The following is a 15,419-nucleotide window of genomic DNA, read 5'->3' as shown; positions in this document are numbered from 1 at the left end:
TTATGTCTGTCTAGCCGGTATCATCCCTCACTTCTGGCCCTGAACAGAGAATTTGCACTGTGCCTGTCTCAGAAATAACTTGTTGAGAGTTTGTTCCAGCCACAGCAGCAAGTCTGTACACCTTGGGAGTTGTTGCATGGTCTGACTCAGAGTCAGAGGCCCATGGAGATATTCAGTGACGTGACTCCACACCTGCAATATATGTTTGTTCTTGAGGCTTCCACCTGCAAACAAGTTTGACACTTCAAGTCCTTCAGCCTAGAAAATTCAGATCCTAATTCCTTTCCTGCAGGTTATGACTAAGCACTGTGTATGTGTGTGGTGCTAGTAATCTAACCTACACAATCTCTAAGCATAGCAATTGCCTTCAACCTTAGAACAACCGGCTCCTGGTGTTCAACCAATTCCACAGCTGTTTATCAAAAACCATTGTCTATTATCTGCAGGTCTAAAGACACTTACTTGAAGATACTGGCTGTTTTCTGGAGGAAGTCAACCTCCTGCTTGTCAGAGTCTGAGCTCATGCACTGTTCAATCAACTGAAGCAGGGGCTCAATGATATCGAACACCAAGGGGTTCTCTGCTTGCTTAACCAGGAACACGTCAATCAGATCCAACACCTGCAAACACAGTTATCGATGTGAGGAGTACAGCAGACAGGGAAACATGATGGATTTACCCAGAGCTCCTACCAGTAGGCTGTGGAGAAGCTGGAGGGGGCTGAAGAAAATTATTTACAGCTGAGATCTGTACACATTCTGGTATCATTTCTACTGTTAGGGCACTGAAAAGTGAAAATTAAAATTTGAAACTCAAGATTAAGAGTTGTCTGTTGGTGCCAACTCTATTTAGTGCAGTTACACCATGTAGAAAGAACAGTTACAGGAATCAGTGTCACCTGGCCAGACCTGAGTCACTCCAACCTGGCACAGGTCCCTGTTAGCACCACTGACTGACAGCTCTGCAAGCCCCCCTTGAATTACAGACGGTGCATTAGCATAAAATCAGTCTTTTTATAGAACAGCATCAGAAGGGAAATGCAGTAGAGCCGCTGGCTCACTTCACTATTCAGCCTTGGCTAACCTGACTCCTGACTCCCATCTGGGAGCAGCTGGAGCTGTCCCTGGGTGCTGGAATGTCCCAGAAGGTCCATGCTGACACCAGGCGGCCTGAACTCAGCATTACAGTCACAACCAACCAGGGGGTTTATCAAAATCCCCTCCATTTTACCGGCACACCAAGCCAAAAAAAGCTTATGTTGCAAAATGACCCGAGGCATTTTATGCATGCCTCATTAAGCTTGTTGAGTTAAAAAAACCTGACAGGCATCTTTGGGTAGGAAAGGATCTTATCAATTTGAGCATTTCAGATCAGCAAATGAAAACCACAATGAACTTTTTGACAGCACAATCCTGGTTTTCAAACAGGCCTGTGAAGCTCCACTCACTGACTCCAACAGTGCTGTGCCAGGAGCTGTACAAAGCCAGAACAATCCAGTCCCAGCTTCCAGGAGCTCATGACATATGTGAATGTCCAAGCTGTTTAGTGCTAGGTAGCTCACAGCATGCACAGGCTTCAATTAACATGCTACTCAGCCAGAGTATTACTCTCTCCCACCTTAGCCTTGAAATCCCTCCGTAGGATCTTCTCTTTCCGCATTCTGTCTTTCTCATCTTTCTTTGCCTGGATCCGCTTCTGCTGCTCAGCAAAAAGGGCTGAGATGTTCTTGTCAAGAGCCATCATAGCCTCATCATCCAGCTCTTCATCACTCTTATCTCCTTCCTTAAGTTTTTAGAAGAGAAGACCCAACACAACAACTTATATACTTCAAAAACAGTGGGGAGGGAACCAGAGCCAGCACCAGACTCAAGCAGGGATGTACCTAACCCAGAATAATACTGTAGGGAGGGAACACTCAGACCCATGAGAAATCTCACTTTTATTTCCCATCAGGTAATCTGGCTGCACAGCACTAACATGTAGAGACGATCAGGAGAGGAAAGAGGCTGAGGTTTTGACCTGACTCCCTCTGTGCTGTTCCCCCTTCAGTAAAGAGGTTCACATGTTGCTACATCCTCAACCTTTACTGGAATCATTAAACCAAACTCTATCAGTGCTATAGCAAGTCTCCAGAGTGGCCTTCAGGGAACACTCCTCCACACAGGCCAGCCAACAGTATCTCAGTGCTTTAGTTCACCTCAATCTCATTTATTACAGGCAGGAGCACAAGCTGTGTCAGGCTAGATTGAACAAGCTGAAGTGCTCAAGACATAGGAACAATAAATAAAAGGACAAGTGACTTATTCCCACAGCTTACCTAAGACCCTGAGCTGTCTCAAGTGCCAAACAAAGATGGCTGCAAGGGCTGAGACTGCATGAGTTCAGGCAGGACGAGGGTTACTAGATCATCTCTCACCACATCCCTACCTCCTGGTATCTGTATCAAGGTAGGCAGTGAAAGCATACCAAAGTGTTCCCTGCTTGGAGAACTTTCATCAGCTGACTGCGAAAATTATCATCAACTTCTTCATTCTCCTCATCTCCACTGTCAGTGTCGTCATCATCCGAGGAGCCCTCGCTTGCTTCTTCATCCTAAGGAAGGAAAGTTCATCTCCTGAGCCCACCCTACAAGCCCAACTCAATTCTCAGATGTGTCACTGTTCAGAAATAAAACCTCAACCCTCCCCTACTGCCTTCCTTGTAGCCTTCAGATCCAAATACAGACACCTCAGATAACGGGGTAACAGGCCTCCACAAGACCTAAAAGTGGAATATAATACAGACTTCTCTGTTATATTAAATAAGTATCAAAGAGAAGCTTCCAAGGAACAGCTCCCATCTGACCCTCCTCTGCTGATGCCTGTAATGCTTCATGACTTGAATATCTACAGTCCTTAAAACCATGAGATCTGGAATCCAGCTGGCTGTGCATCACAGCCACAATTCCATCTGTGGCTGCAAAAAGGAAAGGCCTGTGCTCATTTCAGGATGCAGCTATTTATTCTCAGAAAGGCACCTGTTCAACCAGCCACACCTACAACAGCAGAGACACTCAGGCATGCACTTCCAACAAGTCATTTCTGTGCTGAACCCTTAAAATATATCTTAATAGAGTGACAGCCATTTTCCTCAAATAGAGAAATGATAATATATTAACACAGTTCAGGAGGAACATTAAACATTAAGGATATGAATGTCACTGACAATGGCACAATTACCGTGTCCTGTGCAGATCTGGTCTTTTTGTTCGATTCTTCCATCACAACAACTGCACTTTCTTCATTTTGCTCTTGGTTAGGGTCAAAAACCTAGAAAAAAAAGGGACTTGTGTTTTTTCAGTGTTTTGTTTTTAAGCATTTCTTGTGTACAACAGCCAGAAATTTCAGCACAGTAAACCAGCTGAATAACTGAACTTTAAGTAAGGGCATTAACTTTCTGCTTGTTAACATGCCAAGTTCTTTCTGTAAGTAACAAAAAAGGGGGAGAAAACTGAAGAGGCTGGTGGCATCACACATCTTGGTTTGTTACAAATTAAGTATTGAGTTCATCACAAAGTATCTGACAGCCCATCTTTGCAATCCATATATTATTTTCTCAGTAGGCATCACCTTCCTTAGTGGTATGATCAATTCAGATTTTTAGTGTCACTTATTTTTAGCACCTCTATGAAAAAAGCACCCTTCTAGAAAAAAAAATGTTACCATTTATACTCACATATAAAATCTACCAGTTATATAAACTGACCCAGGAATTTCTTCAGCCTAAAATTACCAAATAATACAGCTTAAAGTTAGCAGACCTCAGGCTGCTGTAAAAAAACAACCAAACTCCTCCCCCACAAGAACAAAAAAAAGCCCCAACTCTCTAAACTACAGTTCTAATTCAGTAGCACACATCATCAGGCATTTCCTAAATCAAGTAGAATTTAAATTAAACCCAAAATTGAGCCATGTTTGTACATACATCTGTTAGGGACAAAACAGGCAAACAGTACAAGGAGGCCCTACTAGTGCCTCACTTACATCCAGGATCAGCTGCAAGCCCCTCTTGGTCAGGTTAGGGCATATATATACAAACACACTCTTGGAAATCCGACGTAAGAGGAGGCTGGGCTGGGCAAGGAGGGAGAGAAGGATTTCCACCATCACCTCAACCCATCCTGGCTCAGAGTTTTCTGCACAGAAACAAACAAACAATGACAGGAAGAGGCATTGGTGTATCAGTAAGAACTACAGAAAAATTCACCAAGGAATAAAAAAATCAAATTGTCCTTCTAGCTGACTCTTAAAAGTACCCACTCAGGAACACAGACCAGAAAGCTGGGAGGGAGAAACCACAGGGAGAAACCAGAGGGAGAAGCATGCTTGAAATGGTGTTTTGACCACTGCAAAGGCTTACCAGGTAACAAAAGCTACTATTTCTTCAATCATTACTTAGATTAGCAGTACTTCAAGTTGAGTGACACCTACTTGGCTACATTAAAGGAGCTGGCAGCTGGTCAGCAAAAGTATATGCATTTTATAATGCTCCCAGTGAAATCAGAAGTCACAGCAGCCCATGAAAAGTGATAGCATTTGAAATTCATCCTTTGGTCCAAAAGTTTGGGAATTCTGCTCTACAACCAACCAAACCACCAAAGCATTACAGTTTTTATTTTCACAGTGCCCTCAAATTGATTTACACAGGTTTCAGGAGAACAAGACCACAGTTGGAGAGAAAACCAATTTTTTTCCTGGTCAAGTCCCAACCTAGAGTGTCCACAGGCCCTAAACAAGGATCAGCCTCCATCTCCCAGTATGATGTGTATACACAGAGGACAAATTTAGTTTGCTCAGAACTCAAGCTAAGAAGAAAACATGTTTCATGCCTTCTGGGTGTTCGAGCCCACAGCTTTGCCAAGCAGACACCACCAGCCATACAGAACAATGACTCAAGGAGAATGAACTGCCTTGCAGTGCTCACCCAAACAAGGGCAGCTATGGAGCTCAGCTCTCCTTTCCAAGGCATACAGGAACACAACCCACTCACAGCACAGAGAGCTGGAGCAGAAGACTTGGAATGGCACAGAAGGAGAATGAAGAAGGAATTCTCCTGGGGGTAAGTGCATCAAGCCAGAACCAATGCAGAGTGCTTCACTAATGCAGAACTGCCATCTTCTGTCTTTGACAGACCACTAACAACCCCTTTCTTTCTGTAGGAAGGACTCACCAGTCTTCTTCTTCTTCTTTTTGGCTTCTTTGCTGAATGCCCTCTCTGTGCAGTTCAGAAGGTCGCTCAGAACATCCACTGTTTCAGACTGATTCTGTATGATCACAAGCAGACAGTAAACAGGCTCAGAACTCCCCACTACCAACAATAACAGAAGGAATATGCTCCAAATCTAAGGACCACTCTAAACAAATATTACAACCAACTACTACAACTCTTTTGCAGGAAAAAAACACATGAATTTAAGCAAAAATTGCTCCAGTCAGCAGCAAATCAAGGGCAGAACTAATGCTCAGGCCAAGCTTTGCCCACTACACATCTACAGGCAGTTTAAGAATCACAGTTTATTAGCTGCCAGTTGCCCATTTTCAGAAGCCAGAGGTTCTGAAAGGCTGGGTCTCTGAACACAGAGAAGCTCCCTATCTTGGTGTTCACAAAGCCCAGCTATCAGCCTTTTTTATACTACAGAAATATCTACCAGATATCTTACCTTGAAAAGATGAATGGCCACTGAAAGCAGAAGTTGTTGGAAAGCTCCAACTTTGGCACTGTCTGATCTGTTTTCCTTCTTCTGCAGATTCTTCACAGACTGAAGTGTTCTGAAGAAAGAAACCTCTGTGAGTTTTTCATAATTACAACAGCAAATCATCTCATATGACCAGACTAAAAATGTGACCAAAACTATAGTTCTGTTTTGTGTACTTAACATTTCATTTATTGGCATTGGATACTCTTTTAGTACACAATCTTAACCCAATAATAGTATCTCATTGAATGTGGGTTACAAAAACACTGCACTTGTGCACAGACTGCATTCCTAATACCTAGACCTTTGTGGAGAATCAAGCTCAGAAAAGAGTCATTGAGAAATCTGTACAGGTGTTACTACAAGAAAAGATGAGCAATCATGTTTGGGAGAGGGACTATGAGCAAAATTAGAAAAGGACATGGCTATCACATACTTAACACATAGGAAGAAAGGAATGAGGTGAAAAGAAACAAAAAGACACTCTGAAACCCAGCCATGGGTGCACTCAAAGGGAAGAAAAAGAACTGCCACTGCCTGTGAAATGGCTGTGCTACAGCAACCAGAACAGCAGGAGGCAAAGAGAATACATCTCTTTTACTGTCCTAGAGAAACCAAGACCAGGGCTTTCCCACCTTTCTTACTTCACCAACCCAGCACCCAGTTTCCCATGACTCTCACCTCTCCCAGATATCCCTCTGTTCTTCACTAAAAGGTTTCACAGCTTTGACATGCTCACTGGAGAGCAGCTTGTTGGCATACTCAGCTAGGAGAAAGATCCACAGCTTCCCATCTGCAGTCACACCATGGATGTGCTTCTGTCTCAAGGCTGCAGCCTCTGCTGCATCCCCCAAAACAGGCAGGGAGTTTAATGTCTGAAGTAACCTGCAAAGAAAGAAATGCTCCAGTATCAGTCTACCATTACAAACTTCTTGCACTGCTGTTCACAAGCTGATCTTATCCTCAGGAAAAAAGAGAAATTTCCAAGCTTAAAGCATGCAATCAAATCCTTACCCAAAGAAGTAGTTCTCTATCTCTGTATGATCCCGTTCATTTAGGGGCTCTGATGGAAGGACTCTAGCCTCAGCTATCTGGGAATTCTTCTTCTTAGCAACAAAGAAAGCATGGAAGAAACAAAACCTAGAGTAGATGGAAATAGGAACACAATGAAAACCCAGACTGGTCATAACAAAGCAAAATCAGCCCATGTGTACAAACCAAACAGCTCCAGATTCAAGGAAGTCCAAGCACTGAAAAAAGCCACTATTTACAATGAGACTGTTTTCTTGAGATACACAAGGTAAAGAAGATAAAAATATGCTCAGGACTTCACAGAAGTGAAGCACCAACACTTAAGGCCACAAAACACAATACTAAGACCACCATACTCTCCAAGACACTTTAAGTGACAGATAAATACCTATTAAGATCTGATGTTAAAAATAGTATCTTCAAGCAGTTTAGGCAAGCAGGAATGGAAAATGTATTGAAAATAAATGGGACTAATGTGATTTTAAGTGCCAACCACTTATGACACAGGTTAGTCCAATTATGCAGAAGGTATTTTGAAAACAAAACCGACTTTCCTAAATTATTTATTATGGAGCATTTCCACTAATGGATTTGCCTGGTGTCATGGGGACAGCTTATCTGGAATACTGCTGTTGAGCTACACAGAATTATCCCAAGCACACATGTCTTCACATCAGTGTCACCTGGCAATGTCCATCACAACGCTCTCTTCTCTTCTTGTTGCACTTTCAGTGATGCTAACCAGTCGGTGGATGATCCATTTTCTCAATCGAGCAGTCTTCTGTTGTGCTCTTTGAAAAAGAAGGTGGGCACAATCAGCAGTCTGAACACTAACCCAACATGAATACACACTGCACAATCCTCTGCATCAACAGGCGATTTTCAGATATTTAGAGGCTTTACATAAAACTGGAAAAGTTATGTAGTAACAAAGCAACAGGTACAAAAGATGTAATCTTCTCAAGTTTGCTTTTTACTATTCAAAAGGCAATCTATTTACCCCACAGAGTCTGCAGATGTGCAAAAAGTGCTTCAAGAATTGCAGCAGTCAGTAGAGTGAGGGTTATAGGTGCCACTCAACACATAACCTGGCCTGAATGCCAGCATGTCTAATACACATATAAAAGAGAGCCATAATTCCTACAAAGACTTGAGAAGCAGTAGTGAAAGAGGAAACCACCAGACAAGAGGAAGGTGAAATACCCAAGTACTCACATGTCTGCATTTTCCCAGTTCTGTTTTCGTCGGTTACTTGAGAAGTCTAAACAACAGTCCAAGTCTGGCCTGAGGAACATGTCTTTGAGCCAGCAGATGTATTTTTGCAAGGCCACTGCCTGCAGGTGTCTCACTACCCTCGAAGCACTCAACAACACTGGCCTCCCTTGATTGGTAAGGGTAGAGAAGCCCATCATCACAGCCAGTTGCCTCTCTGGGTCATCACAGCCACTCAGAAATGTATCTATATATCCCTCCATTTCTGCAGCAAACTTAAATCCCTGTGGAGACTGAAAAACATGATCAAAGAAGCAGGTCAGGAACTTCACACTCAGTCTGAATGGCTCTGTAAGTATAAATCATAGAATCACAGAATGGCCTGGGTTGGAAGAGACCTCAAAGCTCATCACATTCCCAACCTCCTGCCATGGGCCTGAAGGAACAGCTTCCACTAGACCAGACTGCTCCAAGCCCCATCCAACCTGGCCTTGAACATTTGCACTGTAAATCACATGAAAGAATTTGGCTGCAGTAGATAAAATAAAGCCACGTGCCTGAATATTTGTCCTAGAGTTTACAGTCAGTCATCAATTTCACCTGTGGGATTGTGTTACCACAAAAAGCCAAGCTAAAAGCCATTTTTATCAGTATTGCCTTTTTAGTTTTCCTCTGTTTATTGCAGGGTTGTGTTGTTTGCTGACTTCCCAGTAGGGGAAGAGGAAGAGGAGCTCTAAAATCCTATTTCAAATAAATTTTGTGCTTAAACCTCAGATGTGCTTATTGAGACAAGCACTAGCAAACAAAAGCACGAGCTGTCCCTTTTTGTCTTCCAATGTTGATGGGACACTGGGCACAATGATAAACAAAAAGGAGATTCTGGACACACAGAAATAAAGAGACTGTTAAAGAACAACACATGACACTGTCACTTTGCTGAGGGCTGCCCTTCCTCTGCTTCCCCCATCATTAAAGCTTTCCTGGCACCAGCAGTGAAAGCAGGTGGGGCAGTGCTGAACAGTTTCCATACCCTTAAAACAGGCAATGACAATCAAACACAGGCTATACTCAGCCCACTGCAACAAGTGGTCATACAATAACCTTGCTTTTACTAAGAGTTAAAGGTATAAAATTACAGAAACTTTTTTTATACAAGATGATTTCAAACTAGAAGTGGGGCAGAGATGACTTGTGCTCAAGACATGACCTGCAGCTCGTTCAAAGACCTACCTGAGTTGCTACGTGTTCTCCATAGTGCAGCATCACCTTCCCTTTGAGAACCACCTGCAGCTGCTCCATGGACAGCAAGGGGAGAGCACTGCCCAGCAACCGGTAGCACATGTAACTGAGTGAGAACAAAGAACATTCCCTCAGGCTAAAGCACTGCAGTAAATCCACACACAGGGGTAAGACAGAGAGGAAGTGCTGGGGCAGAGGCCAGGAGCATGCAGGGATATGGAAGTCAAAACCTCTTGGTCAAGAAAAAGAAGGATAATGTGGGAAACAAAGAGTGTATATTAAAACAAACCTCACAGGTCCTGATTTCTCCTTCAATAGCCCGTTCTCCACAACTTCATTCCAGAACAGTTCAAAGGCACCTTCCTTCAGTGCAACTTGTAGCAAATCAAACACTACACCGGGCAACTTCTTCTCTTCCTTCTCAGACTTTGCAACACTTTTCAGAAGCTCTACAAGTCTAGAACAAGAAATAAAATTATGTGAGAGATCTGACCTGAAAGGGAATTGCTAAAGGCCAAATTCATCTTGCTGACAGACACAGAACTGAGAACTGCAAGCTGCGCCTCCTGGGAGAAACGACACAACTTTGGAACCTGCATAACAATTAACACCTAATCCTTAGCAGCCCCTGCAGTGGCAAATACAAGCAGGAATCAGAATCACAGCCACAATTCTCTCACTGCTAGCCAAGAGGAAAATAATGTTCATTTAAAGCTCCCTATTTAAGAACTTACCTAGAAATATTGTCTTTATTTACTACAGTAGGTGAGCCAAACAGCTTCTTCAACTTTTTAGGTTTCAGAACACCAGGGAATTTCTGCATACCCACAAGCAAAAGGTGCAAGTTCTCTGGTGATGTGAAGGCTGAAGAGAGGTCACCTTGCAAGATGTCAAACAGGACCTCCTGAAACACAGTTTCGGGTACCTAGACAGGAACGAGGGTGAGAGCATATGAGAAATATCCGAAGGCATTTTATTAACTTGAAGTACATTAAAGTATCTGCAGTGGAGGACGTTTTACTAAAAGCTTGCAGTGTTCTGGAACCTCTAGAAATAGTCTTTATGGTGATGTAACAGAAAATAAATAATGGATGTGTCCATGACTGCCAGACAGTCCCAGGTGCTTAAACCATGGGGAGTAGGACAGTATGTTGTCATCAGGCAGCAATTCTGGTCAAGTGACTCCAGCTGCAATTGTTCTCTTGCTGTCTGACTGCTCTGCCTGAACAGCTAAGCAACCCAGGGACAAGGAAACTCTACTTTTATTTAACACTGCTAGTCTTCATGTCTACAAATAATATCCACTCAAAAAAAAAATAATAAACTCTTCTTTTACTACATACTCAGAGCTCTTTACTCCTTGTCCCTACATCATTCCTAACAGCACAAAATTCAGCCTTAGGCCCAGGTTTGGTGCACAAAGAAGGTGGTTTTCTGTTCAGTTTTCAGCATACATCTGCTCAAAAGAGCAGATGGTCTAACACATCATCCAAGCAAGTGAAATTGGAAGCAACAGACTGTGCGATTGTCCACAATGAAGTCAAACTAAGCTAAACCAGAGCACCCTTCCAGAATACAAGCATCCACCCATGGGCAATATAGGGACATCTCCCACAGTTTACACTTGCTCTTTCACACCCCCTGTAACTTCCAGCTGTGGACAAACTGAAGAAAAATCTGACCCCAAAGCCAAGCCCTCTCTTCCTCCCACCCCACCAAGCCCCAGCCCCACGTGCTGTGCCTGTACCTCAGAGGTGATGTCAATAAGAGTTTTGCGCGGGAGATCTCTGAGGTGTGTTTGGTGATTCGTCAGCTGCTGGAGAAGCTGGATGCTTTCCAAGAGAGCTTTATGGTCCTAGAAAGGAAAGATAAGCCAAAACCAGAGGACATATATCAGAAATAAAGCTGGAGGCTCAGGTAATAATCCACTCTTTAGATATTTATGCCTACTTGTAATAAGAAACATGCAATTGTTTCTTGATAGGCCACTCAGCTTTTTCCAACATCATGTTTTCCAGCTGGATATGACAACACAGAATGAAGATTCCTTCCTTCCAGGACAGACAGGAACCTCCTGTACAATTTGACACAGTTCCTACATTCCACTCAGGAACAGACATTAGAAAGTCACGAAGAGTCCATGGATGACAAAGTAGAAATGAACTGAACTTGATGCTTCAAGTGCCACTGCATTGATTACCCAGTGACCCAGCCTTCCTCTGCCAATCCTCTTTCCATATCAGAAGCACCAGAACCAGACCTGGCACACCTGACAGCAGTGTTACCTTCACAAGCCGCCCCGACTGGAACAGAGCCATAACTCCAAAAAAGTTCCCAAAAGCAGCATTTCTCACAAGTTTCTGAAAGGAAAGCAAAAAACAAAAAACAAAGAAAAAGAAAATAGGTAAAAATCTGCTCTCCTGAGAGGCTTTCACATACAGTTATATGATCAGTGGAGCAAGATGGTAGGAAAATCCAGCCTTGAACACCCCACCATGGGAAGAGAACATACTGAAAAGCAACCCCCTGCACAAAGTTTAAGAACTGTCCTAGAGTACCTCTTCATCACACTGACAAATCTCACCTAAAACAGGACCAGATGATGTCATCAACTTCCAGTTTTTATAAACAGTTATTTCATTATAGTCACTTGCTTTAACAAGAACCCCAAAACTACATAGAGGACAATTCATTTAAATTAGCAGTTGGCAAATGTTTCCATGAGCTAACTTACTTTTTTCACTTTTTCCAGATTGTGTTTTTCTTTTATCTGTTCCAAAATGCTGCACAGTGGAATTTCCTCAAAAGCCTGCAAAACCTGAGGAGAGAGATGGAATAGCTCTTTGCAGTTCTTCCATTTCATGTCATTGTATTGGGTTAAGCTAAAACAGAGCTGAACAGTTGTTCAGCACAGCAGCAGATGTGCTGTTTTATCAGGCCAGAATAAAGACAACCAGAGCAATAAAGATGTACAGAATAGGAAGTAGGCTGGGAGAGCTGGGGTTGTGCAGCTTGGAGAAGACTCCAGGGGAGATCTTAGAGCTTTTTTCCATGCCTAAAGAGGCTCCAAGAGAGTTGCAGAGGGACTCTGGAGTCCCAGGACAAGGAGGAATGACTTCACATTGACAGAATAGGTCAATTTAGGCTAGATATTAGAAACAAATCACTCCCTGTGAGGGTGGAGGTTGCCCAGAGAAGCTGTGGCTGCCACATCCCTGGAAAAGTTCAAGACAAGGCTGGATGGGACTTGGAGCAACCTGGTCTATTGGAAGGCATCCCTGCCCATGACAGGGGGTGGAATGAGATTTTTAAGGTCCCATCCAATCCAATCCATTCTAGGATTCTATGCAAACACAAATATACCTGCTGATATTCTAGGGTTTTTCCCTGTACATGACAGAATAATAATGAGACCATTTTACTGAAACTGCCTGACCCCATAACAGAGGTAATCAAACTTTTCATAATGGGTAAGGCACTGATCAAAGTGGGAAACACACAGGCTCTTCTGCTTTCTCAAATTCTCAGGTGAGATGAGGTCACACACCACTGGTGATACCCCTTGCTGGTTGTCTACAAATTCAACCACTGTGGAGGAAAAAACTCAGAAGTATTTGTTAAAGGGATACTTTTTCAGATATCCCACATCAACAGACCAAGACGAAGAGCAAGACAGTTTTAAGAAGCAGTAATAGTACTAAATGCAGAATAACTGAAAACTTGGTCACAGTGTGTAAATTAAGGATGGTCCTTGAAGCAGGACTGAATTCTGTAGTATGAATGTGATATTGGTATAGTTCATAACTTTGTAAGAGTTTCTAAAGCAGAGTATCACCATTTTAAAACCACTACGGTTACTGTGAGAGCCTCCCCTTCCATGTGCAGCCAGAAGGGAGCCCTCCAGCCTTGCACAGCCAGCAAAAGAGACCCCAGGCATGGACAGAGGCTGCCGACGGTTCTGATCCGCGCTGGGAAGCACTGACCTGCGCCAAGGCCAAGCTGAAGCCAGGGCGGGCTGCCTCGCGGGTGGCTCCCAGTCCCTCCACCAGCCTCTTCAGGGTGTACTTGAGCTCATCGTCCTGCAAGAGAGACCTAGCTAGGCGGTGTCCGGGCTGCCCCGAGCGCGGCCCGGCCGCCAGCCCCACGGCCCGTGCCCGCCCGCACTGCGGCGTTCCCAAGCGGGAGCGGAGGGATGAGCCGTGTGACCCCACTGCCCGCCCGCACCCGTCGCCCCTCCGGCCCCCGCCTCACCTTCTTGCCTTCCCGCAGGTGCCGCAGGAGGCTCTCCGTGGCCGCCAGCCGCACCTCCTGCTCCGGCTTAGCGATGTCCCAGAAGAAGTCGAGGAAGGCGCGGCCCTGCCGCAGCACCCCGCGGGGGTCGGTGACCGCCGCGCCGCCGCCCCGCTGCTCTCGGGTCTCCATCTCCTCTATCCCCGCCATGCCGCCACCGCTGCCGCACGTGGGGCCACCCGCCCGCTCCGCCTCTTCCGGGGCAGCGCGGCCACCGCGGGAAGGGCTCGACTGTGTGGGCCGCTCCCCTCAGCGCCCCGGTGCCTCCGTCCTGCTCCCCTCATGATCGCGCCTCAGCGCCCCCCGCCCTCCAGCCCCGCTCCCCTCAGCGCCTCCCGGCCCTCCAGCCCCGCTCCCCTCATTCCCCCGCTCCCCTCATTCCCGCGCTCCCCTCAGCGCCCCCCGGCCCTCCAGCCCCAGCCCTGTCCCCTCAGACCCCGCTCCCCTCATGGCCGCCCTTCACACCCCGCTCCCTCAACCCCTCATCCCACAAAATCGGATTGTTTACCCGGTGTGCCACAGGCCAACCGGGACACACTCGCTGGACACATTGGTTGATTATTTCAGAGCCGAGGTGCTCGGTGGTGTTCCACAAATCCAGCACACGCCACCGAGCTTTTCACACCGTTATTTGTACTCAGAAGTTCAGAGCTGGTAATTTTCCAAGTATTGCCCATCTATCGGGATTGATTAGTAGTTTACAAGTTGCGTAACCTCAGCTAACTTGGACACACGGTGAGGGGAAGAGTCTTCACAGGGTCTTTAGAATTATAATGAACATAGATCAGCTATAGGATACATGGATCTTGAGTCTTTTGCTAAGTTATCAAAGTTTACACAGACGTACACCAACACCCGAATTTACTACATCCTTAACGCTCATTAGTTCCAGGATGTCCTTGAGTAAGGGATGCTGGCTGCTGCCTGCCCCACGGGTTAGGTCTCCTTTCTTGCTGAAAGTATGCGAAGATCTTAAAGACCATTATTACTTAAGATAATCTTGACATAGTCCACATTTTGCAACAGCCGCGCTCCCCTCAGCGCCGTTTCCTCCCTGACCCGCAGCCCTGTGCCCCGAGGGCTCCGGGGCTCCCCTCAGCCGGTTCGCATCTCCTGAGGGAAGGTGGATCCAGCCTGGATCCGCGGGGCAAAACCCGCGGGGTCAGCCGGGATCGGCAGAGCAGGGACACGAGGTGTGGGCATAGTTGGTTATCGAATGAGAATCTGTCGTGTGGTTTTATAAGAAAACATTAAATTATGGCCTGGCAAAGGGAGACAAACCAGTTGGTACGAATGGTATTGTTTTAAGGACACTGAAATTCTCGAGTACAGCCCGTTGTCTTAATTTGCAATAATATCCGTCACTGTCTCCAGCAGCCCTGTGAACACTGCGTGTTGCTGCTGTCCTGCCAGACACCGGTGCCACCCGCGGGAGTGCAGGGAATGACCCCGGAGCAGGATCCACCCCTGTGATCCCTGTGGATGGCTGTGACACCTGGAGCAGGATTTCCATGATCTCTGTGACCTCTGCCCGCAGCGATAGCGGGATGCTTGGGGAATCAGAGCCGTGGGCTGGGCTCAAATCAGCACCGGAGTGTCCAACGCTCACCGGAGCCGTTAGCGCAGCCCAGCCCGGGCAGATCCCCGGGGGGATCCCCGACAGATCCCGGCCACATCCACGGGCAGATCCCAGGCAGATCCTCCGGCAAATTCGGAACAGATCCTCGGGCAGAGCCGCGGGCAAATCCCGCGCAGATCCCAGAGCAGACATCGATCAGATCCCCGGGCAGATCCCATCCCAGAGCCGACGAAGGCGAGCGGCGCGGCGCAGCTCCCGACAGGCAGCAGCGCGGACAGCCCCGCCGCGGCGGGGAGCTGGAGTCAGGCACCGCGCGGGGCAGCCCCGGCCCGC

The 15,419-nt window shown here is 45.9% G+C and overlaps 1 protein-coding gene and 1 long non-coding RNA gene across 3 annotated transcripts in view; both read right to left on the bottom strand.

Annotated features, from left to right (window-relative positions):
- MYBBP1A (MYB binding protein 1a) overlaps window positions 1–13,932 on the bottom strand; it is a 38,440-nt gene extending 24,508 nt beyond the window's left edge. The window contains exons 1-19 of one of the 2 annotated variants that reach the window (XM_086858917.1): window positions 13,469–13,932; window positions 13,201–13,296; window positions 11,952–12,035; window positions 11,503–11,577; window positions 10,965–11,072; window positions 9,952–10,142; window positions 9,507–9,674; window positions 9,209–9,323; window positions 7,982–8,271; window positions 7,450–7,557; window positions 6,749–6,874; window positions 6,416–6,619; window positions 5,699–5,807; window positions 5,209–5,302; window positions 4,023–4,174; window positions 3,219–3,308; window positions 2,467–2,592; window positions 1,618–1,782; window positions 463–620 (exon numbers count right to left, since the gene is read on the bottom strand). In XM_086858917.1, coding sequence (XP_086715043.1) covers window positions 463–620; window positions 1,618–1,782; window positions 2,467–2,592; window positions 3,219–3,308; window positions 4,023–4,174; window positions 5,209–5,302; window positions 5,699–5,807; window positions 6,416–6,619; window positions 6,749–6,874; window positions 7,450–7,557; window positions 7,982–8,271; window positions 9,209–9,323; window positions 9,507–9,674; window positions 9,952–10,142; window positions 10,965–11,072; window positions 11,503–11,577; window positions 11,952–12,035; window positions 13,201–13,296; window positions 13,469–13,657 — 2,648 coding nt within the window. In that variant the 5' untranslated portion in view covers window positions 13,658–13,932. Of the gene's footprint in view, window positions 1–462; window positions 621–1,617; window positions 1,783–2,466; window positions 2,593–3,218; window positions 3,309–4,022; window positions 4,175–5,208; window positions 5,303–5,698; window positions 5,808–6,415; window positions 6,620–6,748; window positions 6,875–7,449; window positions 7,558–7,981; window positions 8,272–9,208; window positions 9,324–9,506; window positions 9,675–9,951; window positions 10,143–10,964; window positions 11,073–11,167; window positions 11,292–11,502; window positions 11,578–11,951; window positions 12,036–13,200; window positions 13,297–13,468 lie in introns of those variants that run through there. The other variant, XM_086858918.1, reaches the window with a different exon arrangement.
- Window positions 13,933–14,151: 219 nt separating this feature from the next.
- Window positions 14,152–15,155, bottom strand: LOC111943872 (uncharacterized). Its single transcript, XR_002871070.2, has 2 exons — window positions 15,117–15,155; window positions 14,152–14,267 (listed from the first exon to the last, which is right to left on the bottom strand). It is a non-coding gene; the product is annotated as an uncharacterized LOC111943872 (long non-coding RNA).
- Between the last annotated feature and the right edge of the window lie 264 nt (window positions 15,156–15,419).

This window comes from Cyanistes caeruleus, chromosome 21 (assembly GCF_971803275.1).
Source record: "Cyanistes caeruleus chromosome 21, bCyaCae1.hap1.1, whole genome shotgun sequence".
NCBI lineage: Eukaryota > Metazoa > Chordata > Aves > Passeriformes > Paridae > Cyanistes > Cyanistes caeruleus.
This window is presented reverse-complemented; position numbering and strand designations above follow the sequence as displayed.